General features: G+C 55.6%; 2 protein-coding genes across 7 annotated transcripts; both read left to right on the forward strand.

Annotated features, from left to right (window-relative positions):
* IGSF9 (immunoglobulin superfamily, member 9) lies at positions 1–18,588 on the forward strand. Of its 2 annotated transcripts, none has more exons than XM_011970414.1 (21): positions 1–24; positions 1,978–2,209; positions 2,455–2,643; positions 7,755–7,907; positions 8,691–8,857; positions 9,095–9,212; positions 10,780–10,921; positions 11,028–11,173; positions 11,268–11,410; positions 12,955–13,095; positions 13,684–13,800; positions 14,009–14,159; positions 14,351–14,474; positions 14,743–14,918; positions 15,170–15,420; positions 15,634–15,718; positions 15,811–15,987; positions 16,250–16,292; positions 16,623–17,483; positions 17,745–17,872; positions 18,107–18,588. In XM_011970414.1, exons 2-21 carry the CDS (start codon positions 2,152–2,154, stop codon positions 18,286–18,288), a joined length of 3,552 nt encoding a protein of 1,183 aa, XP_011825804.1. In that variant the 5' UTR covers positions 1–24; positions 1,978–2,151; the 3' UTR covers positions 18,289–18,588. The 2 variants fall into 2 exon arrangements, with proteins under 2 accessions (XP_011825804.1, XP_011825805.1); XM_011970415.1 differs by having other exon boundaries at positions 11,316–11,410.
* TAGLN2 (transgelin 2) lies at positions 8,720–27,473 on the forward strand. 5 transcript variants are annotated; one of them, XM_011970410.1, is made up of 7 exons: positions 20,142–20,194; positions 20,568–20,570; positions 20,963–20,970; positions 25,070–25,266; positions 25,763–25,937; positions 26,222–26,324; positions 26,657–27,473. In XM_011970410.1, the coding sequence occupies exons 4-7, from the start codon at positions 25,087–25,089 to the stop codon at positions 26,796–26,798; spliced, it is 600 nt and encodes a 199-aa protein (XP_011825800.1). In that variant the 5' UTR covers positions 20,142–20,194; positions 20,568–20,570; positions 20,963–20,970; positions 25,070–25,086; the 3' UTR covers positions 26,799–27,473. The 5 variants fall into 5 exon arrangements, with proteins under 5 accessions (XP_011825803.1, XP_011825799.1, XP_011825800.1 ...); XM_011970411.1 differs by lacking the exon at positions 20,963–20,970 and adding an exon at positions 22,753–22,760 and having other exon boundaries at positions 20,154–20,194; XM_011970412.1 differs by lacking the exons at positions 20,568–20,570; positions 20,963–20,970 and adding exons at positions 20,762–20,766; positions 22,340–22,346 and having other exon boundaries at positions 20,158–20,194.
* Positions 27,474–27,478: the final 5 nt, after the last annotated feature.

Raw genomic sequence — 27,478 nt, forward strand, 5'->3', positions numbered from 1 at the left:
GTGGAGCAGAGCGGTGCGGAGCAGGTGAGGGAGGGGGCGTACTGGGGGTATAGAAGTGGGGGTGCTGGCAGGGGCATGGAGAGTAGTGCGGAGTTGTGGGGGACAGGAGAAAGCGGGGAGTTCTAGAGAGAAGTGGAATTCGTTGGGGGAGCAGAACTAGGGGAGTTCTGGGGAGTGAAGTGGAATTCTTGGCGGGTGGGTGGGGGTTCCCGGAGAACTGCAGGAGTTCTGGAGGCAATGTGGGGGAGTTCTTGGTGGGTTCTAAGAGAAAGGAGGAGTTCCAGGGGACCGTAAAATGCGAGGGAGAAAGGAATTGTTGGGGGTGGGGTATCAGAATTGTATTGTGAGCTGAGGCAGGAGAATCCCAGGGAGGAGAATTCTCGGCAGGAGAAGATGGGGAGAAGTGGCTGGGGGGCGGGGAGACCAGAAGGGAGTTCCTTGTAGCGCAGGGGGCCTGCTGCAATTGGAGATCTGGTGCGAGAAGCTGGAATTGTGGGGGGACTGTGCATAGTAGCGATAACTGGAAAGGGAATAATGGGAGGATGAGGGAGTGGTGTGTGAGGAGACTAGAAGGGTGAGGAAATAGTGGAGGCCGGGGAAGTTGGAAAGATATTAGGAGACTCGGAGGAATTCTAGGGATACCTAGTTACTCGGGGTCTTGGAAAACAGCCAGGAGAGAACTAGGGGGTTCCTATATACTTGGAAAAAGGTTTTTCAGGGAAGTATGGGAGAGCTGCCTGGAGGCAGTGGGAAACAGGGGGCTTTGTTGCTAGTGAATTGCCAGAAGTTAGACGGTACAGGATCATTATGTAGAGGAAAGGATCAGACTCTGTGGAGGATGTCTTATAGTCTATCCTGAACTTTGTGGCCAAGAGTGGGTTGGAGGCCTCAGAGCAGAGTCCACTTGGCTGCGCCGGGCCCTGGCATGGACCCTCTGGCTCTCTGAGACTGCCCTAGGATCTGTGGGGCTGTCAGGAGCTCCTACCCTCCATGCCCCAGGGCTCATTTTGTACACTTCAGGGACTCACAGGCTTTTTTTGGACCATGCCTGGGGTTGGGGAAGAGAGAGCCTGACAAACCTCGCCACCCCGAAGATATTGGAGGGGAGTGAGTGGGAGGGATTTGGGTGAGGTCCTTCGGTGGTGGTGCCTGGCAGTGGGAGGGCTGTTTGGCAGTATCATGAGGAAGTTGTGCCAGCTGCCAGCCCCAGGACCTGTCCAGACCTGGAGGATGCTGCCTGGGCCCCCCATACCGGCAGGTGGGGGAGGCAGCTCCTCCTCTCCCAAGTGCCTCACTCATTGCCAAAGCAGTGTAGGGAGACTGAATGGAGAAAGGCCTTGGGTCCCCAGCTTCCAGAGTTTTTCATAGAAACCGGGGAAATAGGGCAAGGGATTGTATGGGGGTGTCCTGGGGACCACTTTCTGAGGGTTAAGGGCCCTGGATTTGCCCTTGACTGGCTCTCTGCCTCTGAACAGAGATCCTCAGGGCCCTTATTTGTCACAGTGAGGTGAAGGTGACAGCACTGGTTCCATCTTGCTGCTATACCTTGTAAGCATCAAGAGTAAGGAAAGAAGCAAGAGAAGGCTGGGCCATGAAAGTCTTGATCTACCATACTTCCTTCAAAAATCTTTTTCCAAGTATATAAGGAACCCCAGTTCTCTTCTGGCTTAGTTTTTCAAGACTCTCAGAAAGCAGGCGTCCCCAGAATCCTTCCGCATTTCCTAAGACCTTCCCAGCTCTCCCAACCTCCCCTATTTCCTCACCTTTCTGGTCTCTGCATTCAGCACTCACCATTCTCCCAGTACTCCTACTCCTGCTCTTACTCCTCAGGGCTTCAAGATTCCCCCCTTCCCCCTACCCCTTACTTACTTACGCTCCTCCCTCCTTTCTCTTCCCAGTGCCTTTCTCTAATGGTGGGGTTTCTTCTGGGCTCCAGTATTGGCCAACTCTGCATGTTGCCTTGCACTTTGCATTTAGATCTGGTGGTTCTCCGGAGAGCAGCTTCCTCGGGTGTTACATGAGCCAAGCCCTCACTGTACAGATGAGTGAGAGCTGAAACCTGTTCCCTGAGCTGATCAGAAGGACATCCCTTGGCCCCTCCATCTGGGCCCCTGTGGATAGGAGGGGCTGGACGAGCAGGCCAGCTGGGCTATGGTGTGGTGCCTCGGCCTGGCCGTCCTCAGCCTGGTTATCAGCCAGGGGGCTGACGGTAAGCTCGACTCCTGGGCTCAAGAACACCCTGTTAGCCTTGGGGTGGGTATGGGGGTGTTCCTCAAGGGTTCCTCTTTGAGCATGTGAGGGCAGGGGAGGAATAGGGCTGGTTCTGGAGAAGCTGAACTGGGGGTTTCTCCAGTCACCCAAAGTCCTAAGGTGCCTACAGAGATACTGATGGCACCTCCCCTCCCAGCACTGACCGTGGCCCCCCGTTGTGCCCTCATGCCACCCATCATGCAGGTCGAGGGAAGCCTGAGGTGGTATCGGTGGTAGGCCGGGCTGGGGAGAGTGTGGTGCTGGGCTGTGACCTGCTGCCCCCGGCCGGCCGGCCCCCACTGCATGTCATCGAGTGGCTGCGCTTTGGATTCCTGCTTCCCATCTTCATCCAGTTCGGCCTCTACTCTCCCAGAATTGACCCTGATTACGTGGGTAAGAGTTCTCCTCAGGTGGGAGGTAGGCAGGTATCAGCAAGAAAGGTGGACTGGGTAGAGTTGGGCAAGGCCTCCTGTGAACTGCTCTGTCCCTGCCCTGATCTCATCTCCAGCCCTGCTGCCTTAACTCTGCTTAACAAGCATGGTTGTGCTCCCAAGCAGTGTTAATTCATTGAAAGATTCATTCATTTACACACACACACACTCACACTCACTATTATAGCTGTGCTATTTAGGACTCCACGTGGTCTGTTCCAAAGGAGATCCTGTAGCCCTATTCCAAGTATCCATTCTAATTTTGTAACTGCTTTTTCTAGATCTCATCATGAAACCTCCCAGACTTCATCCTGATCTGTAGTCTCCCCATTTGGCCCTACCTTGGTCCTGGCTCTACTACCTGCTCACTCCTCTGCCCTCTCCCCCTTCCCCATCACCTTAAATGCTAGCTCAGGGATTCAAGTCTTCTAGGGAATGGGCTGATGGGGCAGCAGGATGGGTGCGGCTGTGACCTCTCTGCTTTTCCAGGGGCACTCAGCCTGCTTCTGAGTAGAGAAGCACAGGTGTACGGAGAGGGTGGCTGGGGAGGGCCCAGGTTCCCCAAAGGTCAGTGACTGAATGGGGCTGGCCTGGGTTGCTGCTTTAGGTGGCACCTGTTGGGACTTAAAATCGTGTGTAGCCTCCCTGGGCGCCTTCTGCTGCACCCCAGCTGGCTCCCTAGAATGGCTACAATGGCTCTGCTTCCTCCTAATCCAGATGGAGCCTTAATCTAAGCGGTTTAGTGCCAGGTCTCAGAGGGCAGTGTGCAGGAGGCCCTGAGGACGGGTCTGGGCTAGGGCTGAGAGAGAGTCTTGTTGCCTCCTCTTCAGAGAGGGGAGACCCAGGAAAGGCCACCTGGGAGGATTTTGATGGGGAGACCCCCACCTTTTCCCTCTTTAGTTTGAATCTTGAGGGAAACCCTGGGATTGGCTGAGCCTTGCCACAGGGCGGGCTGAGCGGAGAGGGGAGGAGGTGCAGGCAGGTGATGCAGAAGGGAAGTTTATTTTCAAACTGGGGGCAGTTATTGGCAAACAGCCTGGTGGGAGTGTATGTGTCTACACAAGCCCTGTGGGAATGGATGAAAGCGGGCCCCAATTAGCACCAGTGGAGAAAAAAACGGCTGTACCCACCAGCCCTCCCTCCCTGCCTCCGCCTGCCCGGGCCTGGGAGGGGTCTTGGGCTGCCGGGCTGAGACTGGACAGATTCAAAATGTTGCCTGACTGAGGGCAAGGCAAGGGGAGGCGGAAGAGAGAGGGGCTTTTCCTGGGACTCCACCAGGGAGACTTGAAGCTCTTCCTTCTCTCCAGCTTGTGTCCTGCCTTGAGGTCCCTCAGGCCTGAAGCCACTGGATGGTTAGCAACTTTGTCTACCTGTGGGTCTTCCTTCTGTCTGTGCTGTTGCTTGAGTTGCAGGGGCTGTGAGCAGTAGCCTCTGGGACTTACTCTCTACTCCTATCCGTTGTTCACACCCCTACCTCAGTCTGGAGCTCTTGGTCGGGCCCTCTGGCCGAGGGAGTTGAGACCTGAGGGAGACCCCTGAGCCCACTAACCCTTTTACTGCCTCACAGTGTGGAAGGGGCCTCTCAGCCTTTGTGTAGGGGACTCGGAACTGCAGTTGCTAAGCAACAGAAGGTAGAGGTTGCTAAGGACAATGCTCTTCTGTCATAAACCCTCTGGGCAGTGAAGGGGAGATGGGCCAGGGACTGTTGTGGGGCTGGTGGTCTAGAATGTGTGCGGAACCCTGACAGAGACTGTTGGAGGATTAGGGACCACACAGAAGGGAAGACTTCCCATCTTTGAGGACTCTAGAAGCATCTAGCAGAGGGGACTGGATTTATCAACGAGTGCCATGGAGTGAAAGCAATACAAAACAAGCTAGGACTAAAGAGTAGGATTCAGTTAGCTGCCGTGTGTAAAGTGTCCCGGCCTGTGCCCGTACAGTGCCTATGTGGTGTGAACCCATGACCAGGCCTCCGGAAAGAAGGTTAGGCTTAGTCGACACCAGCTTTCCTAAGGTGGATCTTAGACCAACTCATCAAAATGGCGGGATGGACTTTTGTGCTGTATTTCTTGGGATTTTCAAGATGCCCCACATAGCAGAAGGGACGTGCATTTTTTTCTCTGCCCTGAGTTGTTTGATAAAAATCAGTGACCTCATTCTCCACTTAGAACTCCCCTGCTTGCTCTAGTCACCTCCCCTCACCACCTTTTATTCTTAACCCTCTGCCCAGTCACAGCTTCCCAGAAGCCTTCCTTACTCCTCTTGCTTCATAGTGCAATGTCTGGGTGCAGTTAGCACCATTTTTTGAACTTCTTTGTGGATGTGTGGACATGAACTTGCCCATTTAGGTGACTGTGGGTTCCCTGCCTTCTGAGAGCTCAAGAGAGCAGAGACTGTGTCTCCTGTTTTCTTCACACACCCCTGCATACGGGAAGATCTGAAGTCAACAGGCTTTAGCCCTGCAGGTGGAGGGAGGCCTCCAGGAGGTGGGCCCAGGACTCAAGAGGACTCAGGGCTGCCCTGCCGGAGATCTTCCTGTTCTTCTGTAACACTACAGGTCTAGCAGTCCAACTGTCAGAAAAGCTAGGACACGCAGTATGCTTCTTTGGATATTCTCAGTAACATTTGCACTGTTACCCATTGGCTACCAGCATCTCCCAAGTGAGAATATACCGTTTACACCCAGTGCCCTGAACAGCACTTTGTCCTAACACCCGTGTCCATGGAAAGCATGCTGCGCCTGGAGAAAGAAGCCTGGCTTTGTCACTTACTAGCCATGTGATTTTGGAAAGAAACTTAACATTTTAATTCCTTAAGCTACAATAGAATTCTTGGGAGGATTAAATATGGTGACAACGCCTAATATTACATGGCCCGTATTCCACACTCAATCTTCCTTCCCTCTTCTTCCTTCTTTGTGGAGCTAGAAGATCACAATAATGAAAAGTGTCATATGGGACATAGAAGAGGTTGCAGTCTGGGGTCTGCAGGGTTCAGCAGCCAGGCAGATTAGCCTTCTTGAGGAATCCTGACAGTAGGTAGAAGGGAATGATTATGTTAAATATTTACCCGCTAGGCCTAGTCTTATCTCCCGGGTGGGGATTTCAACACCTAGCCCTTTAAGCAGGTCCACCCATCCTAGAGAATCCACACCCTGGAACTCATTCTAAGTACAAAAAGACTCTTGCCTAAGATCACAAAGCCTGCCTCAACTTGATCCTTCTTTTCTCTTCTTTCTGAAATAGATCACTCTAGAGGTAGAATGGAAGCAAATTGCAGGGACTGAGCACATTCACAGCTTCGGAATTTCTAGTATTAGGAAGAGCTGGGGTGGACGCTATGCAAAGGGACTTGGAGCAACATTTGCATACAACATAAGATTAAGAAAATGCAGCCAGGCACAGTGACTCACAGCTTAATCCCAGCACTTTGGGAGGCTGAGGCAGGAGGATCCCTTAAGGCCAAGAGTTTGAAACTAGCCTGGGCAACATAGCAAGACCCCTGTCTTCAAAAGTTAAACAATTAGCCAGGCATGGTGATACTTGCCTGTAAACAAGCTACTTGAGAGGCTGAGGCAGAAGGATCACTTGAGCCCAGGAGTTCGAGGCTGCAGTGAGCTACAATCAAACCACTGCCCTCCAGCCTGGGCAACAGAGTGAGACCCTGTCTCTAAAAAAAAAAAAAAGAAAGTTCCATTTGTTCACAGCGGAGGTCAAGGTGGGGATGAGCAATGGGATGTAGAGGGGAGGAGGCTGGAGGCAGGGAGACCTGCAAGTAGGCTGTTGGAGAAACCCAGGTGAGACACGCCACACGTGTAAAGGTGAGGACAGCAGAGAAGGGGAAATGTTTAGGAGGTAGGATTTGAAAAACCTAATAAGCAAGTAGATATGGGAGGTAACTGAGGAATCTAGGAGATGCCAGGTTCCTGATAAGGTAACTTGGTGTGTGGTGGTGCTGTTCACTGATGCAGGGAGAGAAAAGGAAGATGATGTGTGATCAGTTTAGGGCCAGGGCCAGGACTTGAGTGCAGCTTTCTGATTTCAAATCTAGACCTCATTTATTTGTTCAACAACTTTTATTTGAGCATCCAGTGATACCAGGCACCATGCTACATGCCTTCCCTACGTTATTTCTCTCCTCCACCCCACCTTAATTTTGTTTCTCTTCTTTTTACAGATGAGGTAAGAGAGGTTAAGTAACTTGCCCAAAAGAGTACACAGTCGAGCTGGACTCATGCCTAGGTCTATCTGGCTCCCAAGTGTGTGCCTGTATCACGAGGCTACACTGCCAGGGACCCATGAAGCCGTTTGGGGTGCACAATTGCATCCAGGGAGGGTGCTGAGGGCTTGGGTAGGCACCCTCGGTCTGAGCCTGGCAGTGTGGTGTGGATGCTGACTAACAGCGGGGTTGAGGTGTCTGGTTGTACTGTGGTTGTGTGGCTTTGTGGAACTGTATGTGGTCAGCCTGCTGGGGCCTGAGTGCCCCGGGGCATGGAAAGGATGGGGCGAGGAGGCTGCTGACTTTGCTGCTTGCTGGGCTGGACTCTGGCCACCCTAAGGCGCTTAGGCTGCTGATAATAGCCCTGAGGGATTAGGGGCTTTGGCAGGCGGGGTCTGGGTTCCCCTGCTAGGGCCTCAAACACTGCTGAGGTTTTCAGGGAAACAATGCTCTATCAGGAGTACTCCCAGGAGCTCACACCTTCCCCTACAAAAAAAGCCCAGATCCTGTAAGAGTCCAGAGGAGACTACGTGCTGGCTCTTCACCTCCTTCCCCAACAGTCCTGGATGCCGAGTGCAGTTCAGGGGGAAGGTTTTGTCCACCTGCTGTCCCCTTGGTTTCTCTTTGTGTAGACAGGGTCCCAGCTGTTGAACGGCAAGAGCGGTCAGAGGGGCTGAATGGAGGGACCTGTCCTGAATGACCCCAACCCCATCTGCATCTCTGTGGACCTCACACTCTCAGAGTAATTGGGAGAGACTGAGCCTGTTCTTACCTCTAAGAATTACCAGTGTGACCAGGGGATTGGGGCTTCCATGGGGTTCCTTCAGCACCCTTGATTCAGGGCTCCTCCCCCAGGACGAGTCCGGCTGCAGAAGGGGGCCTCTCTCCAGATTGAGGGTCTCCGGGTGGAAGACCAGGGCTGGTACGAGTGCCGCGTGTTCTTCCTGGACCAGCACATCCCTGAAGACGATTTTGCTAACGGCTCCTGGGTGCATCTGACAGTCAATTGTATGAGGCTGCGGGGCAGGTGGTGGAGAAGGACAGGGAGGAGGAGGATGGGGACCTCTGGCTGGTGGGAGAAAGGGGAAGAGGGAGTTCTATTTCTATCCCACAAACAACTCCGATGCCCCACCCTTCCTGAGAGTCCGTGTTTGCTCACTTAGTAGTTGCATCTCACCCCTCCCCCATACTCCTGCCCTTTTCAGTTCTTCAAATATAAATCCAATCAGTCTTCTAAGCTCTGTGTCAGGAACTCCCTCTTTCTCTTCCCTCCTGCTTCCTTGGCCAGGGAAGTGGGTGGGAGAGAGGGGGCTCTTGGGCCCTGAGTGAAACACAGCTTACATACACATAGCACTTTGTGTTTTCAAAATACCTTTTCACCCAGGCCCTTATTATTTCTGTCTCACTCCTAAGTAGGAAGGAGGTCATAATCATTCCCACTGCATAGGTGAGGCTGGGTCATGCCACTGATTAGTGGCAGAGCAGAGTCTAGGACCCAGCCCTCCTCACTCCCAGAACAGTGCTCCTCCCGAGGGGACGTGGCTCTCCCCGCCGGCTCTGGACATCCAGCCTGGGTTCAACCCCAGGCCAGTGTGTGGGGGTGGGTTGATAGAATCCTCACTTGGCCCGGGTGCAGCAGACAGGGTGGCCCCGGGCTGAGCATTCCTATGAGGCGGGGCTGGTGGGTGGGCAGGGCAGCAGGCTGGAGCCCTGAGTCATCTCCCTGGCCCTCGGACACTGCTCTTTGCGCTGACAGCCCCTCTGGGGCCCCGATGCCTGTCTCCCTTGCAGCGCCCCCTCAATTCCAGGAGACACCTCCTGCTGTGTTGGAAGTGCAGGAACTGGAGCCTGTGACCCTGCGTTGTGTGGCCCGTGGCAGCCCCCTGCCTCGTGTGACGTGGAAGCTCCGAGGAAAGGACCTTGGCCAGGGCCAGGGCCAGGGCCAGGGCCAGGTGCAAGTGAGTCCTGGGGGTGGATAGAATGAGCCATATAGAGTGTGAAGGGAAGGTGGGGGCCTGGCAGTGGGGCCAGAGGACAGAGGAGGCAAAGGCCAGGCTGGAAGATGGGCCAGGAGAGGGGGTTGGCATTGTTTGCCCCGAGCCTGGGGTGCTGCCTCCCTCTGCTGGCCAGCCTCGGAAGTGCAGGATCTGAGGCTGGCAGGGGAAAGGACTCTTCCTCACCCACTCCTTCCCTAGGTGCAGAACGGGACACTGCGGATCCGCCGGGTAGAGCGAGGCAGCTCTGGGGTCTACACCTGCCAAGCCTCCAGCACTGAGGGCAGCGCCACCCACGCCACCCAGCTGCTAGTGCTAGGTGCTCTCTGGCGGGAGGGCTGGGCTCCAGGGTTACCTATGCAAGGGGGCTGTGACCTATGGCTGAATTGGTTCGCAGCAAGATAGGAAGATCTGTGCCTGAGGGCAGGGCCCGTGGAAGCTGAGGGGGCTCCCAATGCAGGCTGTCGCTCTGAAACCAGCACCTTAATTTTAAAAGGCTCGGTAAGCAGACAAAGCGATCTTAGTGCCTAGTAGTGTGTTATAGTGGAAAGGACATGGGTGCTTGTGTTAGGCTGTGAACCCGCTAACTCCTTGAGTCCCAGTTTCTTCATCTTTATAAAGAGACTCATGTCTACCTCTCAGGTCTGTTACAAGAATTTACTTAGGTCCAGCTGAGCCCAGTCACAGGCACATGGAATTCCTGGCCAAGATCCTTCCTTTAGAAGGGAAACTGAGAAGCAGAAGGCCTGGACTGTGCCTTCATAGAGCCTATTATCTTTGCGGGGAAGTGGGACTAATTGGGGAAACAGGGAAGTGTTGCTGTCCGTGGTACTGTAAGAAAGGCAGTGCCGGGTGATGGTTAAAGTGTCGTCTGTGGCATAAGGAAGCCTAATGGGAATGTTGCCTCTCCTGCTGTCCTTGGGCAATCACCTCACAATCTCTCTGCCTCTGAGCCTTCATTTCTTCATCCATAAAATGGAGACAATTCCCACCGCCAAGCTTTTGGTCAGGATTAAATGAGGTCGTGCAGGTAAAGTGCTTAGCACTCAGTGTCCCGCATGCAGTCAGTGCTCTGTTGTGTCAGCTCGCATCATGACCTCTTCTTACTGACTGCTCATGCGGTACCGGCCCAGAGAGGGGAAGAAGTAGTGGAACTGTAGTAGCAGAGGTGCTTTTGCAGGAGGTATGTGGTGTGGCCAGGCCCTTGGGAGGGACATTCCAGACCGGGGGTGCAGGGAGCAAAGGCATGGAGATGGGGGACAGTCAGCTGCCCACACTGACCTGAAAGAGTTCATGAGGGCTGACATGGAAAGATGGCTGGCCAGGTAGGGAGGGTTTGGATCTCAGGGGTCCACACGGCTGGGTTTGAGCTTAGTGTAGTAGGAGCCAGGTGCTGTTGCACGTTCCTGAGCAGAAGTGTTCTGTGGCTCAAGGGGCTGTTTCTGTATGAATGGCGATTAGAGTGGCAGCCACAGGGGAGCCTGGAGTCAGGGGCTGCTGCAGCATCTTGAGGTGAAGTATTGGGCACCTGGGTTAGGGTCAGAGACAGAGAAGTAATTCAAGAGGTGACAAGTAGGGATACAAATGGTAAATGAGCAGAGTTAAACTGACTCCCCCAAACACACACACCATTCCTAGGCAGTGGAACCGCATGAATGGGGTTGCTCTTGATGGAACAGAGAGAATTTGGAAAGAGGAATGGGTCTCAGGGAGAGGATGAATTCTTGTTACATACGGGGGAAGCTTCTGTTTCCGTTCCCCAAAGCCCGGTAACAACGAGCCCTAGGATTCCAGAGGGCAGAGCTGGGAAGGATTGCAGAGGTGACCTCAGGGTTCTGGGAAGACCGTGGGCTGAGGCCACCTTCCTCCCCTTGTGCACCCCACAGGACCCCCAGTCATCGTGGTGCCCCCCAAGAACTGCACAGTCAATGCTTCCCAGGATGTTTCCTTGGCCTGCCACGCTGAGGCATACCCTGCTAATCTCACCTACAGCTGGTTCCAGGACAACACCAATGTCTTCCACATTAGGTGGGGTCACCCTCATTAGGAGGGTGGAGGTGGGGAATTCACAGTCTCTGAAGAGCCACTTGGCTGGGCAAGGCCTGGATCCCTCCTCACACATGCCACATTGCAGCCGCCTGCAGTCCCGGGTGCGGATTCTGGTGGACGGGAGCCTGCGGCTGCAGGCCACCCAGCCTGATGATGCCGGCTGCTACACCTGTGTGCCCAGCAATGGCCTCCTGCATCCACCCTCAGCCTCTGCCTACCTCACTGTGCTCTGTAAGCTCCTGACCCCAGCTTCTCCCACAGCCTGCTCCCTTCCCCTGGGCCAGGCCAAGCCCCTCTCCCCCAACTTGCCACTACTTTCCCCCAGACCCAGCCCAGGTGACAGCTATGCCTCCTGAGACGCCCCTGCCCATAGGCATGCCGGGGGTGATCCGCTGCCCGGTTCGTGCCAACCCCCCACTGCTCTTTGTCAGCTGGACCAAGGATGGAAAGGCCCTGCAGCTGGACAAGGTACAGGCTTGGGGCAGTACAGCTTGGTGTTATTCTGCTCAGGACAGCAGGGTGGAGTTAGCTCAGTTTAATTCAATTCTGTGACTGGGGACACACATCTTTTGTGAATTTAATTTATGTTATGAGACATGTTGCATAGGAGACTACTTAAAACCCCTGAGGAAAAATTTCCATGGTTTAAGGTGGTGGTTTTGTGTCTTCTTTGGGGAAAGAAGAGAGATGATCTCTGGGGAAAATGATGGGAAAGAGTCAAGAAGCAGAACTGAAGGTTCTTTCGTGTGATGATTGGGGAATTGTGTGTCCCGGGGAACACACACTTCTTACCAGGTGCTGTGTGGGATACTGGGTTGGGGGCAGGGGCAAGGAGGCATCCATCCTTCAAGTGGGCACTGCCTGGGCAGAGGACAGCAACACTGTCTGGAAGGCCACGGATGGAGCTCATGCCTTTCTTTTAGGGTGGTTGAGGCTAGACCAGCAACAGATTCTGGGACTCTGGTGATGGGCCTCAAAGAGGAGACAGTCATTCCCTTGCAGAAACCAGGTTCAAGAGGCAGGAAGTAGTACAGTGCGTTTATGGAATCATGTGTTATGGAATCATGGATCATCCAATTGGGTGGAAGCTGGAGTGCCTGTAGGGACATGAACGGTGCAGAGAAAGCTGGAAAGACAGGTTGGCATCAAAAGGCAGAACTGTGAATGCCAGGTTACCATTGCCTCATTCCAAGGCAATTGGGATCTTTTGTCTGCAGAGACTATAAATTTTTTGAGGCCTAGTATTGCCATCTTTTCATCGTAGTGTAGCTGGGGCTTCTACAACAATAGTACTCAGTATATCTTTGTTGACTGTTTAAGAAAAAAGTCTGCAGGCAGTTGGAGCTGCTGGAGTTTGTTGAGCATTGGTGTGATAGCATCAGAGCTGTGATCAGGGATTGAGCTTATCCAGTGGAATGTAGCAGGAGATACTGGACATAGGAAGAGGGGTTCTGAAGCTGCTGAAATGGCCAGGTGAGAGTTGTGGAGTCTGATTTAGAGAGGACGACATGAAGATGAATGGGCTCATGCCCCGACAAAAGGGACCTCTCAGGATGACTGGCTTAGGATTTCGCTGGGGGAGTGAGGGAACGTGCGGAGGCAGACTTCAGCAAAGAGGACAGTGGGCCCTTTAATAGAGAAATAGGAGCTGGTGTGGGGCGGAAGACGTTGAACTTCGTTGTGGAGTGCTGGGAAGGGAGCCAGGTGAAGTCCCAGCAGGCAGGAAGCCCCATGTAGCCCAACTCCAGGGGTGGCCATTCACAGTGTATTTTCTGTGAGTGTTACCCCCTGGAGTTGTGCAGTCACAGCCTCACACTATTGGGAGGGGTCCCTCTGTAGGCAGGAGAGAAAGGAAGCGCTGGAAGTCGGAGAGGGGTCAGGCCTAGACATGGAGCTGCTGGAGTCCTCTGCATAGCTGTGGGTTTCTCGTCCTGCCCCCTCTCTTGTACTGCCATCCCGGGCTTGTCTCTGCTGAGCTCCTCTCTCTAGCTGTCATCTCCTCTTCCTTCCAGTTCCCTGGCTGGTCCCAGGGCACAGAAGGCTCATTGATCATCGCCCTGGGGAATGAGGATGCCCTGGGAGAATACTCCTGCACCCCCTACAACAGTCTTGGTACCGCCGGGCCCTCCCCTGTGACCCGCGTGCTGCTCAAGGTTAGGCCGGGGGTGGGCGGGGGCCTGTGGTGACAGTGAGTCAGATGGCTAGAGATGGCGCTAAGGCCAGGCTGATGGGGGTGGGGCGGGGCAGACACATGGGGAGGGGTTTCCAAGTCTGTTTCCCATGGTGGCCACGGCAGCAGCTGCCTGATGCCATCCCAGAGGTTTCTGCAGAGGTGGTGCTTGGGAGGTGGGACATCAGTCACACACATCCAAAAGTAAGATATCCTGTCCACCCCAACTCTCACTAACCTTGACCGTGCTGCCTCCCTCTCTGGGGCTCTGGGAGGAAGAATGTTCTGCAGAAGTTTGTACATCACTGAGAGTCCTGCCTAAGCCTGCCAGCCCTTACTATGCCACCATTTCCCTCCAGCCCCTACCCACTGGGGAACAGACACAGAGCCACAGAAGAATTGAGAGATGGAGAGAGAATGAGGTGGAGACAGGCTTGGTGAGTGTTTAGCTAGGGGGAGTGAGAGAGAGTGAGGTGAGACATGGCATGACAGGAACACAGAGAGGGGGAGTAGCCAACCTTAGATGGTGATGTAAGAGAGGGCCCCTCCCAATGCCAGACCTGGCTTGCAGGCTCCCCCGGCTTTTATAGAGCGGCCCAAGGAAGAATATTTCCAAGAAGTAGGGCGGGAGCTGCTCATCCCCTGCTCCGCCCAAGGGGACCCTCCTCCTGTTGTCTCTTGGGCCAAGGTAAGGCTCCTGAGCCCGCTCTGCCTGTACCCGTGCCCACTTCACCCCTGCCTCTTGTGCCCCAGCCATTTTGTGGGAGGGAGGGTATGGGAAGGAGAGGGCTGTCAGAGGCAGGGTGGGGAGGAACTGGAGCTGCCTGGAGAGATGAGGGGCGCCCTTGGTGAGGGGTGGCTGCGTGTGTCCTCAGGGCTCACCAGTGGTTCTGTAGGTGGGCCGGGGGCTGCAAGGCCAGGCCCAGGTGGACAGCAACAGCAGTCTCATCCTGCGACCATTGACCAAGGAGGCCCACGGGCACTGGGAATGCAGTGCCAGCAATGCTGTGGCCCGAGTGGCTGCCTCCACCAACGTCTACGTGCTGGGTTAGTGGCTGGAGAGATGGCCAGGGGCTGGGAGAAATTACATGGGAATCGTTTTTGGAGGCCCAGAAAGGGGATCATGGGTGTGGGACCCCTGGGATGATGATGGGTGAAGGGCACTGGCCTTGGGGCCCCTGCTACTCTTTACACTCCCTCAGGCCCTGACCACCATTCCTCCATTCCCCCCTGCCCAGGCACTAGCCCTCATGTTGTCACCAATGTGTCCGTGGTGCCTTTGCCTAAGGGTGCCAATGTCTCCTGGGAGCCTGGCTTTGATGGTGGCTATCTGCAGAGATTCAGTGTCTGGTACACGCCACTGTGAGTGACCTGCTCCTGCCATTTCTCTGCGCCAATCTTGCCTCCTTTCCTCTCCTCCTTGAACCTATCTGGCCTTCTGCCCTGTCTTCTGTCCCTCTATCCTTCACCAGTCCTGGCTCTGCTTCCCTGTTTCCAGATTCTGAGTTCAGGGCCAAGGTCCTGAGACCTTGGATGGTTGAGCAGAGAGGAGTTGGTTAGATCTCTGGACCCCAGATCTTCTGGTCTACCTAGCTAACGAGGTACCCCCCCGTGTCCTCATGTCTCCCAGGGCCAAGCGTCCTGACCGAATGCACCATGACTGGGTGTCCTTGGCAGTGCCTGTGGGGGCTGCTCACCTCCTAGTGCCAGGGCTGCAGCCCCACACCCAGTACCAGTTCAGCGTGCTGGCTCAGAACAAGCTGGGGAGTGGTCCCTTCAGCGAAATCGTCTTGTCTGCTCCTGAAGGTGAGAGGCTTGTAGTCCCAGAACAGCAGAGACAAGGATGGGGAAGGGCTGCTAGGAAAGTTAGGATATAGGAGGTTCTGGGTGGGAAGGGGCAGAGGTGCTGGCCAGTTTAGGGTCCAGAGGGGTGTGTGGAAGATGATTTGAGCTTGTCTTCAGGGGCTCTGGGAGAAGAGTTGGGCACTGGGGTCGTGGAAGGCCAGGGGAGGGGCGCTGGGAATCCTTGCTCTGACCTGCCTTTCTGTCCCCTGCAGGGCTTCCTACCACGCCAGCTGCACCCAGGCTTCCTCCAACAGAGATATCCCCTCCCCTGTCCCCTCCACGGGGTCTGGTGGCAGTGAGGACACCCCGGGGGGTACTCCTGCATTGGGATCCCCCAGAGCTGGTCCCTAAGAGACTGGATGGCTACGTCTTGGAAGGACGGCAAGGCTCCCAGGGCTGGGAGGTGCTGGACCCAGCTGTGGCAGGCACAGAAACAGAGCTGCTGGTACCAGGCCTCATCAAGGTATGTGCGAGAGGCAATACATGGAGCAGCCTCCTAGGGCCTCTCCTGCATCCTTCTCCATTCCCCAAACCCTATCTTCTCATCTTGATTTGAGCTCTTCATCTCCGCATCCTACCTCACCCTTCCGTCCCACCTGCACAGTCTTTCCGCGCACCGCTGGGATGGGCGGTGCTGGGCCCTGACCTCCCTCCTGGCACTCCATCCCCATCGCAGGATGTTCTCTATGAGTTCCGCCTCGTGGCCTTCGCAGGCAGCTACGTCAGCGACCCCAGCAACACGGCCAACGTCTCCACTTCTGGTGAGCACCTGGAGTGAGGGAGGAGCCCCAGGGCTTGCGGGTAGGGGGTGGGCTCCGAGTCCACTGACCCTCCCTCGTGGCCCCCTGCCTAGGTCTGGAGGTCTACCCTTCGCGCACGCAGCTGCCGGGTCTCCTGCCCCAGCCTGTGTTGGCCGGCGTGGTGGGCGGGGTCTGTTTCCTAGGCGTGGCCGTCCTCGTGAGCATTCTGGCCGCCTGCCTCATGAACCGGCGAAGGGCTGCCCGCCGCCGCCGAAAGCGCCTCCGCCAAGGTAAGCCCCTCCACCCTCAGCCCTCCTCCTGCGCACTTGGGCCTAGCGCACCGAAAGGCCCCGCCCCTCCTTAAGCCCCTCCTACCTGGGGGAAAATCCTCGCTCCTGTGTGATCCAGGTGCATTCTCTTAGTCCTGCATCTGGTCCTGCCTACGCTTTTCCCACCCGGATGGGGTTGGGCGTCTGGTGTTGGGTGAGAGAGTCTGCGCCTGGAGGGCCTGGTTTTTTGCCTGTGTCACCTATTATTCTCGTGCCCTTCCAGATCCACCTCTTATCTTCTCTCCGACAGGGACATCAGCTGCACCGTAAGTGCCTCCACCTCCTTGGCTTTCTTCTGCTTTTCCATTGTACATGCCAGTATCCTCTGCTTCCTTTTTTGCATCTTTACTAGGGGGATGTTAGGGGTGGGAGAGGAACAAAAGTGGGAGAAGGTAAGAAGGGGTGTGCAGTGGCCCCAGCCTGAGGCCGGTCCAGTATGGCCTGTGCCTTCCCTCCACCCCTTCCACCTTGTTGGTCCTTTCCTCGCTTGTTCTCCCTAGCTCTGCTCTGTTCACCAAACCTCTCAAGGCCTGACGCTGGCTCCTGGGAGGGGGACCTGCCCCTACCACAGACCCTGATCTCCTGTCCTTCCCCAGCTCTGCTCTGGGCTCAGGCAGTCCTGACAGCGTGGCGAAGCTGAAGCTCCAGGGTTCCCCAGTTCCCAGCCTGCGCCAGAGTCTGCTCTGGGGGGATCCTGCCGGAACTCCCAGCCCCCACCCAGATCCTCCGCCTAGCCGGGGACCCTTACCCCTGGAGCCCATTTGCCGGGGCCCAGATGGGCGCTTTGTGATGGGGCCCACTGTGGCGGCCCCCCAGGAAAGGTCAGGCCCGGAGCAGGCAGAACCTCGGACTCCAGCCCAGTGTCTCGCCCGGTCCTTTGACTGTAGCAGCAGCAGCCCCAGTGGGGCACCCCAGCCCCTCTGCATTGAAGACATCAGCCCTGTGGCGCCCCCTCCAGCAGCTCCACCCAGTCCCTTGCCAGGTCCTGGACCCCTACTCCAGTACCTGAGCCTGCCCTTCTTCCGAGAGATGAATGTGGATGGGGACTGGCCCCCTCTTGAGGAGCCCAGCCCTGCTGCACCCCCAGATTACATGGATACCCGGCGCTGCCCCACCTCATCTTTCCTTCGTCCTCCAGACACCCCTCCTGTGTCCCCCAGGGAATCACTTCCTGGGGCTGTGGTAGGGGCTGGGGCCACTGCAGAACCCCCTTACACAGCCCTGGCTGACTGGACACTGAGGGAGCGGCTGCTGCCAGGCCTTCTCCCTGCTGCCCCTCGAGGCAGCCTCACCAGCCAGAGCAGCGGGCGAGGCAGCGCTTCGTTCCTGCGGCCCCCCTCCACAGCCCCCTCTGCTGGAGGCAGCTACCTCAGCCCTGCTCCAGGAGACACCAGCAGCTGGGCCAGTGGCCCTGAGAGATGGCCCCGAAGGGAGCATGTGGTGACAGTCAGCAAGAGGTGAGAGCAGTCCCTGCCCATCCCTACCTCTGCCTCAGTCCTGCCACAGACCTCACCCCTCTCCCAATACCCTGCGCCTTCTCTGCTCCACTCCCACCCTGGGAATGGGAAACCTTGTCTCCTTTTAGAAACTTTTGCTGAGGTCCAGGGATTTTTCAGGGGAAACCCATGGCCTAATGTGAGTTTGTGGTCCCTGAATTCAGACTTTTCTGAACAGCTTCTATTCCTCCACCCACACCATATGTTTGTCTTTTTTTATAGGAGGAACACATCTGTGGATGAGAACTATGAGTGGGACTCAGAATTCCCTGGGGACGTGGAATTGCTGGAGACGTTGCACCTGGGCTTGGCCAGCTCCCGGCTCAGACCTGAAGCTGAGCCAGAGCTAGGTGTGTGAGCCCCAGGGAAAGGCAGGCATCTCGGCCATGCTGTCCCACATCCCCCCTGCCACCTTAGGACCCATCTATTCCCAGTCAGACCCTGCCTCCCAGGCTTCTCTGCTCTAGACTGTGCCTTGCCCCCTTGGGCCATCTGTACTGGAAGGGCCTAACGAGCTTCACCTCTGAACTCTTCACTCAGTGAACCTCAGGGCTTCTTCTCATTGTCCTGCCCGCCTCTTGCAGGTGTGAAGACTCCAGAGGAGGGCTGCCTCCTGAACACTGCCCATGTTACTGGCCCTGAGGCCCGCTGTGCTGCCCTTCGGGAGGAATTCCTGGCCTTCCGCCGCCGCCGAGATGCTACTAGGGCTCGGCTACCAGCCTATCGACAGCCAGTCCCTCACCCTGAACAGGCCACTCTGCTGTGAACACCCCTAAAGTGAGGCTGGGAAAAGGCATATGGACCTGCAAAGGAGGCCCCCAACCAGACAGACCTAGCTTCAACCTAGGACTGCCCCTGTCTGCCCCTTTGGTGCCTAGACCCTGATAGTGGATAGTGGGCCTGGGTCACCTTGGTATGGAATGTATGTGCTGACCCCCTAGGTGAGTCTGGGGATTGGAACAGGGATCTTAGGTCTGCCCCCCCCCCCACCGTGTGTGTGTGTGTGTGTGTGTGTGTGTGTGTGTGTGTGTGAAGTTTTTTACAGGTGAATAAAGTTTGAAAGATGTTTCTGTGTGTTGTCAGTCTTTGAGAGAGTGCCAGGAGAATCCCTGGACCCTTAAAGAAGAGGAGAATCTTATTGAATGAATGGAGGTGCATTCAGCATTCATTCAAGAAGCATTTATTGAGTGCTTACTGAGGCCAGCTACTAAAGGCCAGCCATTGAAGTAGATACTGAGAAAATAAGGTTCTTGAAGACATGCCTTTGCCCTTGAGTTCTTTCTAGTCAGTGAGGCAGACAAGTAAAGAAATAGTTGCCATATGATGTGATAAGTTCTGTGATAAAGCTATGTGTTGGTTATTGTGGTAGCACAAAGGAAGATGTTGCATTCAAGGCCACAAACATTTAGCGAACGCTAATATCGTGTTCCGGGGCAAATGCCACATATTGGAGGGGAGTCCTCAGGACCCTCACAGATGGTGGTAATAATAATAGTAGTATTCACTATGTGCTAGGCACTGCTCTAAGCCCTATAGGTGGACTGTTTAGTTCTCTACAATTCTATGAATTAGGTAGTACTATTAGCTCTGTTTTATAGACCAGGGAACTGAAGCATAGAATGCTTTAGTAATGTGCACAACAGTCACACAGCAGGTAAAGGTGGGGAGCCAGTCAAGGAAGGGAAACTATCCTAGGCAGAGGAATAGCCTTTGTAAAGGCACAGAAGAGTGAGAATGCTTGACAATCAGTGGGACTGGAATATAGGGCTGTGTAGGACTTGGGGAGGGAACAGAGAATAGAAAGGTGGGACGGGACTGGATATTGACATCCTGGAATCTCAGGTTCAAGGGAGGACTCTAACATGTGTGAAGAACTCCACCCAGGGTGACTCTGTTCAACTGAAGCCTGAAAGGGTGGGGGGCTTTCTCTCTATCCCTGAACTGTGCCGTCCTCCACCCTCAGAGACAAAAGAGCCCTGGCCAGCCTCCTCCCGCTGAGGGCTCCCTCTGTGATCCCTCCAGGATTTAGGAAGAGATACCAGGTCAGAGAAAAGGAGATGAAAGGCAGGGAGAAGTCAGATCTGAACCCTGGGTCCCAACACCGAACACGCCCCTAGGGCCCTGGGCAAAGAGTGACCTCACTGTTAGTCCCTGCCCAGGCTTGAAGTAAGAGATGAGCAAGATCACGTGGGGGTGCTGTCCCGGCCTGCAAGTCCCAGTCCTGTCACACACTAGTCAGCTGGGGTCGGGGAAAGGCCTTCCTGTGCCTCCATTTACCTTGCCAGCCTCTAAACTAGGAGGCTTCTTCCCACATAAACACGCCCACAGTCTTCAGCTAACTTTCTAGGCAGCAAGTTTCCTACTGCGGCACAAGTCTACGGGCTCCCGGTGGAGGCTGAGGTTCTCACGGGTGGAGACCACTGCAGCTGCCTTCGTAGGTCCAGACTCCCCGAACCTTTAACCCTTGCTCTGGTCAACTGTCCCTCTGTCTCAAGCAGTCCCCCCGCCTTCTGCGCTGCGGCGCCTTTAAACCTTCTTGGCCCTTGCCCCGCCCCGGGTCCGCCCCGTCTGAGGCGGGACCCTCCTGAAAACCCCCGGCTGGGCAGGGCGCACCACTTGCAGCTGCAGCCCTTGCCTTGAGTGAGTGCGCCGCTTCCCAGCCCGCTTGAACGGTGAGCAAGTCGCAGGGACAGGGGTCGGGGGGATGTGCATGGTCTGTAGAAACCAAGAAGCCAGCGCTTTTGACTTGTTCCAGCGGGGATCAAGGGCTGGCACCAGGCAAGGGTCCGGTGATTACTTTACCCCGCCCCGTGCTGTCAGATCCTGTCCCCAAGCCCTGACCCGACATTGTTGGACGATGAGGTCAGGCGAGGTTAGTCCATGCATAGACAGGGCGTCCGTCCGTCCGAAGCACGGACTCAGGGACTGAGCTGCACCCGCGGGCTCCATCGCCGAGTCCTCACAGGGGCGAGGGGAAAGAAGGGCGTCGGACATTAGCTGACTGGCCCCGAGTGACCCCGGGTCGTGGCGCCGGCCCTGGGCCAGCTCGTGCTCCTGGGCTTTCCCGCGCGACCCTTCACTTCCTGGTTCCAGGAGCACGTGTGGGCACTGCGTGCCCTCTGAGTCCCCGAGGCCGCCCTTTTCATTCCTGTTCCTGCTAGCTTGCTATTCTGGGGACTCGAGGTCACGAGCTGGGGCTAGAGGACTCCGCATGGGTCGCACAGTGACCTTCTGTGAAGCTCCAGTCATCTCTATGACGGTCCCCCGACCTCGGGGGTCTGGGTGCTGCAGCCCTGACTGCGCCCCGGGGTGCCCTGTCTGTGTGAGGTTGTGGGGGTGGTGGTGGCTGCTTTTACCCCAGCCGGAGCGCCACTGCCCCCACCGGGTGCCCCCTGCTGCTGGGAAACCCGGTGGTGGCCGCGGGCGGGCGGGCTGCCCAGACCACTGCGTCACCCCAACGGCGGGAGGGCGGTGGGTGACTCATCTGCTCTAACGGCCCAGGGTGTGGTCGTGGGGGTGGGGGGGGGCGCGGCGGCTGGGAGGCCGGACCTGCAGGGCCGGAAGTGGACTGCCGCCTCCCCCCACCCCCGCGCCCTGGGCCTCTTGGGGCTACCTGGAGCCGGTGTCTTGGGAGTTCTGTGAGCAGTTGGTATCTGTGGGGCAGAGAGAAACGGGGTGAGAGTGGGGATGGAGTGTGGGATCCGATGTAGAAGACCTGCGGCTGGGACGGGGGTCCCCCAGTGTTCTCTTTGACTCCAAAGCACCAGACAGCGATAGCTCTCTATCTCCAGCCCCCTCCCAGTTTCTCCTCCCTACTGCAAGGGGCAGACCTAAAACTGCAGAGGAGGCCAAGACAGGGCGGGTCCAGTAGGACCCTACCATTCCAGAACCAACAAATAGGTTTTGTCCAACCGCAACTCCCTCCCTCACCCCAAGGCCTCTGCCCCTGCCCCCCACCCCGGGATTGGCCCCAATCCTTTCTTCATTCCATCCCTTCTCCCTCCAGAATTTTCAGCTGTGGGTTCTCTAGCTCAGAACACTTTCCCTTCCCAGGGAATTTCTTCTCCTGAACGACTACTTCCTGAGTCCGCTTCTTCACCCCAACACGGGTAATTTCCTATCTTCCCCTCACATGCTGTTCATCCCCACTATAGCTGCCTCCTGGAGGAATCCCTTGCACCTGGTTACACCCGAGCACTGCTGGGACGATCCCACTTATCCCGTGCTCACAGCCTCCTCACCTCAAAGTCTGTGTTGAGAGGGTGTTTCTGCCGGGAGCCCCCACCCAGCCTCCAACACTGTTTGGTATACAGAAGCCATGGCAACGGCCCCCACCTCATCCCCTCCTCCCACGCAAGCTTTGGAGCTTCCTGTTTGTGTAGCCTCAGCTTTCTCTTCTGCTCCTGACTCTCGGTGGTGAGGGGCTGCCCTACGGTGGTTCCCTTAATTGTGGGCCGCCCCCCATCCTTGCTGCTGCTTGTGGCACCTCGCTCTGTCAGCTGGTGCCCTCACTGTACTGCTCTTTGAGAACAGTCCCTGCCCCAAATCTGAGTTGGGAAGTTCTCCTGTGTCCCATCTGCACGGTGGATGGAGAGTCCCTTTGTCTTCCTAGTTAAACACCGTAGCCAAGAACCCTGAAGTCCTCCCCGCCCCTACCCATGTCCGCCTTTTCTTTGGCTTTGGCTTTGGCTTTGGTGAGGTAAGCTTCCAGCCTAGGGTCTGGGTGGGGCCGAGTGCCTGGCGTGGCCCCTCCCGTTTCCCGCCTATTGTATGTAACTCCAGGGTGAGGGCGAGCGTTGTTCTCACAGCTGGAGTAGCGCTAGGGTTTAGGTTGCTCGCTGCCAGCCTATCCCCCAGGTTGTTCAGCTATCACTTTCCTTTGGGGTCCCCAGCTCTGGGGGTCCCCCACACCTGTCTTCCAGCTGGGCATATCTCTTCTCACCCTGGTAGGCAACTTGCTTACTGTTTTCTTTATGGGAGGGCAGGGGCAGGTCCCCTGGGTGTCCCTAGGGTGGGCCTTCCCAGCTCCAGCAGCCGCAGCCCATCAGCTCCTGCCTGCCTGTGGGGTTGGGGAGGAGAAACAGCTGCTGGCCAGGCCTGGCCTGGTTGGAACTGCCCCTTCTCAGGACTCCGCCCTATGGCTCTGGCACCTCAGAGCTTGAGGGCAATGGCCCCAGAGTGGAGCAGATACACTGCAGCTGGAGGCCGCTACCCTGTCAGCTGTGTCCAGGCCCCAGAGTTGGGTGGTGGAGGGGGTTCCTCAGCATCCACTTTCCACCCAGTGGTGGGTCTGGGAGGCCAAGTTTGTCCTGCCTTGGGGGTTGGGGGGCACTGGAAGGGTCTGGCTTCAGGCCGTTCTGTCTGTTCTTAATCCCAGTGTCTAGGTTAATCATTCTCCTGCCTTTTCTTTACCTGTGCCATGGTGATCCCCGAGCCTCAGGGAGAGGTTCCAGGAGAGAGGTCTGGAACTGGGCAGCGGAGAGGGGGCTTACTAGTGGTAGTAGCTCTTAGCCCCTTCCTCCTCCTACCTGTCTTCCAGCCATTCCCCTGTGCCTCAGAGGTTAGAGGTTTCTGTGGCGGAGTGGCCGCTGGGGAGGGCGGGAATGCTTGTCTTGCTTTCTCCTCAGAACTCAGCCACTCCACCCCTCCTGCCTTCCCCCAGCTGATGGTGTGTGTGCCTGGTGCTGTGGGTCCGGGCCCAGACTGACATTTATCTGGCCCAGCTTTCGGGCTGGGGGAAGTGGAGGGGGCGGGTTGCTCTTAATGAGGTTTAAAAATAACTGATTTAGGGGAGGATCTGCCGGAAATGGGCAGCTTGATAAGCAGCCATGTTGGAGTCGGGACGGGAGAGACTGGCCTGAGACACAGCCTCTGCAGCTGAGAGGGGTTGAGGGTTTGAGGCAGGCTGGTCCCCTTGTATTTCGCAGAGTCCTGAGGCCCACTGAGCGGGAGTGGTGGGATTGTTTAACCTGGATGTGTGGGAGAGGGGGAGCCAGAGTGACTTCATCCCTGAAGGCCAACCTGGCCTGGAGCCAGATGTGGTTAGAAGGGGTGGCTCTCTTTCCTCCCCTTGAACACAGATGCCTGCCCTGGGGGTCCCCTTTCGTGAGCAGCCTGACAGCTAGCTCTGTTTCGGAGAAGAGAGAAAAGCCAAACCAGGGTGGGGGTGGGACAGAAAATGGGGACCGTTCTCGGTTCTTGGCTCTCCTTGGCATCCGTAGCATGCCCGGGTCTTGCTTAGCCTCTGAGTGTCAGACCCAGGTGGTGAGTGTTGGTTGGGAACACACTGCCACAGTGAGGTTGGCCAACTCAGGCCATTGGTCGGGAAACCACCCAGTTCTTGCTAATCAAGGTCCTCCAACGAAGTTAAAGAAACCCTCCTGTGTATTTCCCCGTCTTGCCTTCTCTTCCCAGGTTTCCCCAAAAATGTCACCCAGAGCTCCTGTATTAGTTTCCTATTTCTGCTGTAACAAATTGCTACAAGCTTAGTGATTTAAAGCAACACAAATACAGCATCTTACAGTTCTACAGACTTCAACAGGGTTCTTACTGGCTAAAATGCAGGTGTTGGCAGGGCTGTGTTCCTTCTGGGGGTCTTGGGGCGAATCCATTTCCTTCCCTTTTCTGGCTTCTGGAGGCCACCTGCATTGCTTGGTTCATGGCCCTGTGTGACTCCAACTTCTGCTTCCATTTTTTGTTGTTGTTGTTTTTGTTACTTCTCCCACTCTGACTCACCTGTCTCCCACTTTCAGTTAGTATGGACCCTTGTGATTACACTGGGCTCATTTGGATGATCCAGGATAATCTCTCCATCTCGAGATCTTAGTCACATCCACGAAGTCCCTTTTTGTCATACAAGGTAACAGATCCACAGGTTCTGGGAATTACGACATGGACAACTTTTGGGGGGCTATGATTCTGCCTATCATAGCTCCTAGAAGGGAAAGTAGAATTTGTTTTTATTGTCTGGTTTCTCGTAGGAAATTCATTTTGCTTGCTGAAATCCCTAAGGACCTATTCAGGCCTATCTCTTCCAGAAAGCCTTCCCGGGCTGCTTCTGCCCATCTGCTTCTTTTAGCTGCTACAACATGTGATCTGAACTGTGCACTTCAGTATTTGTGTACAATCTTTACCTGTTCATATGTACTCACTGTGTCTCCCTGATGGCACTGTGGGCACTAGAGGACCAAGGGCTTCTATCTCTTTCACAATCCCTAGCACAAATAGTAGGTGCTCAGTTAAAATCCAGTGGTTTGCACCAACCTAGATGGTTTTAAAAAAAAAAAAAGGCAAAGAAAACCCAGAGGTTGAGGGAGGGTAGATCCAACCAGTTTCCCAAGCTGTTCCACATTCCTCCTCCTCTCCCCAAATCATTCTCTTTCCCAGGGCTATAAAGAGCAGGGTTGCGTTTGTTAACAGTTCTGGGCCTCATCCTTGGGGCTCACCCTGGGGGAAATGGTGTGTATCCCTGCAGGCAGAATTCCTGAATTCCCCACTCTCCAGGCTGCAAGGTGTTGACCAAAGGCCTGGGTGTGTCCTCTCTCTAGCACCACCACGCACTGGAATGGCTAACAGGGGACCTGCATATGGCCTGAGCCGGGAGGTGCAGCAGAAGATTGAGAAACAGTATGATGCAGATCTGGAGCAGATCCTGATCCAGTGGATCACCACCCAGTGCCGAAAGGATGTGGGCCGGCCCCAGCCTGGACGCGAGAACTTCCAGAACTGGCTCAAGGATGGCACGGTGAGAGCCGGGCCCCACTGGCTTGGAAGTGCAGGGAGAGCAGGACTAGGTCCAGTGGACTGGGGATTGTTTAACCTGAAGAGGGGAAGACTGAGGGCACACATGTCCCAGCCTCTTCCTCAGCCTGAAGATCTTTGTCAAGGATGTGAGAGGGCCCATGCTTCCCTCCCTTCCCGTGGAGTGGAGGGTGAGGGTGAATGTGTCTCCCAGGCAGTGGAAGGCTGAGGTGACACTGAGGAAGAAAATATCTCTAAGGAAAGAACTGTGGGAGGGTGTATTAGCAAGGAAAGACTAAACACTGGCTTTTCACTCTGGGCTCGGAGGCAGGAGGCTGGCAAGAAGGACTGTGAGGCTTACTCTAGTGAAAGAGTCCAAGCTGCCTTCAGGCAAGACACGAGACTCTCTGGTTCATTGTCTCTGGTTCTGAGGGTGGTGCATGCTAAGCTGCCGTAGGTAGGCGTATTCTCACCTTTCCACCTCTGCTGTCCTCATCCAGGTGCTATGTGAGCTCATTAATGCACTGTACCCCGAGGGGCAGGCCCCAGTAAAGAAGATCCAGGCCTCCACCATGGCCTTCAAGCAGATGGAGCAGATCTCTCAGTTCCTGCAAGCAGCTGAGCGCTATGGCATTAACACCACCGACATCTTCCAAACTGTGGACCTCTGGGAAGGTGGGACAGGGCCAGGGGCTGGCTCCTGTCATCCAGGAGGCCAGAGATTGGGCTGGGCCCTCTTGACCGGGGAGAAGGGACTGTTTTCTGGCTCCCTGAAGAGAAAGAGGGGTGTGTTTGTGTTCCATGGAACACTTGGTCATATTGGGGGCTGGATTGGAGAAGGGTATGGAAATGAAGAGTAAAAGTAATTAGGAAGCCAGGCCTGCTGACTTAGCAATAGAGGTGGAATCCTGGCATCTAGAACACTGTGGAGGCTGACATATTCCCATTCTCCTTCCCAGGAAAGAACATGGCCTGTGTGCAGCGGACGCTGATGAATCTGGGTGGGCTGGCAGTAGCGCGGGATGATGGACTCTTCTCTGGGGATCCCAATTGGTTCCCTAAGTAAGTATTGCTGGGACAGCCGCAGGGTCCAGCAGGTGCATCGTTTCTGCCCAGTCCTGTCCCTGGGAAATAACTAATCTCAGTAGCAGCTGGCCCTTTACAAAGCACTTTCAGAAAATTCCTCATCTCACTTAATCCTCACAACACCCTCTGGGATGGCAAGTGACTGTCCCTTTGGAAACATGAGGAAGTGGCTTCAGAGAGCTTATGGCTCTCGAGGGCAGAGCTGGCACCAGCCCTTGAGCCAACAGCAAAGCATGTGTTCTGTCCAGGGAAGGGATTTACTAGGGCAGCCTGTGATCTCCTCTAACCACCACTCCCTTACCACCCAGGAAATCCAAGGAGAATCCTCGGAACTTTTCGGACAACCAGCTGCAAGAGGGCAAGAACGTGATCGGGTTACAGATGGGCACCAACCGCGGGGCATCTCAGGCAGGCATGACTGGCTACGGGATGCCACGCCAGATCCTCTGATCCCACCCCAGGTCTTGCCCCTGCCCTCCCACGAATGGTTAATATATATGTAGATATATATTTTAGCAGTGACATTCCCAGAGAGCCCCAGAGCTCTCAAGCTCCCTTCTGTCAGGGTGGGGGGTTCAGCCTGTCCTGTCACCTCTGAGGTGCCTGTTGGCAGCCTCTCCCCTGTGCTTACTAATACATTCCCTTCCCCGTACCCATCAAAACTGGACCAACTGGCCTCCTCTTTTCCCCTGGGACCAAAATTTAGGGCCCTTAGTCCCTGACTGCCAGGCCTCTCTTTCCCCCTGGCCTGTTCTGTCTCTGAACTCTGTGCCCTCCGTTCATTCCATGGCTGGGAGTCAGTGATGCTGCCTCTGCCATCTGATGCTGGACTGGCCTTGCTTCTACAAGTATGCTTCTCCCACAGCTGTGGCTGCAGGAACTTAATTTATAGGGAGGAGCCTGTGGCAGCTGCTGCCCCGGCCACAGCTGCACTGACTGTGCTCACCACACATCTGGGGCAGCCTTCCCTGGCAGGGGCCCTCGTGGCTTCTCATTTTCCATTCCCTTCACTGTGGCTAAGGGGTGGGGTGAGGGGACGGAGAGGAAGGGCTGCCTACCATGGTCTGGGGCTTGAGGAAGATGAGTTTGTTGATTTAAATAAAGAATTTGTCATTTTTGAATGGACTCTG

This window comes from Mandrillus leucophaeus, unplaced genomic scaffold (genome assembly GCF_000951045.1).
Source record: "Mandrillus leucophaeus isolate KB7577 unplaced genomic scaffold, Mleu.le_1.0 Scaffold947, whole genome shotgun sequence".
Lineage (NCBI taxonomy): Eukaryota > Metazoa > Chordata > Mammalia > Primates > Cercopithecidae > Mandrillus > Mandrillus leucophaeus.

Bases quoted from the DNA above. Each gene is read 5' to 3' on its own strand.
- TAGLN2 (XM_011970413.1), top strand. From the start codon at position 25,087: ATGGCTAACAGGGGACCTGCATATGGCCTGAGCCGGGAGGTGCAGCAG. The intron at 25,267-25,762 runs GTGAGAGCCGGG...GTCCTCATCCAG, and splicing joins ACTGGCTCAAGGATGGCACG to GTGCTATGTGAGCTCATTAA. The intron at 25,938-26,221 runs GTGGGACAGGGC...TCTCCTTCCCAG, and splicing joins AACTGTGGACCTCTGGGAAG to GAAAGAACATGGCCTGTGTG.
- IGSF9 (XM_011970414.1), top strand. From the start codon at position 2,152: ATGGTGTGGTGCCTCGGCCTGGCCGTCCTCAGCCTGGTTATCAGCCAG. The intron at 14,160-14,350 runs GTTAGTGGCTGG...CCCCCTGCCCAG, and splicing joins CACCAACGTCTACGTGCTGG to GCACTAGCCCTCATGTTGTC. The intron at 16,293-16,622 runs GTAAGTGCCTCC...GTCCTTCCCCAG, and splicing joins ACAGGGACATCAGCTGCACC to CTCTGCTCTGGGCTCAGGCA.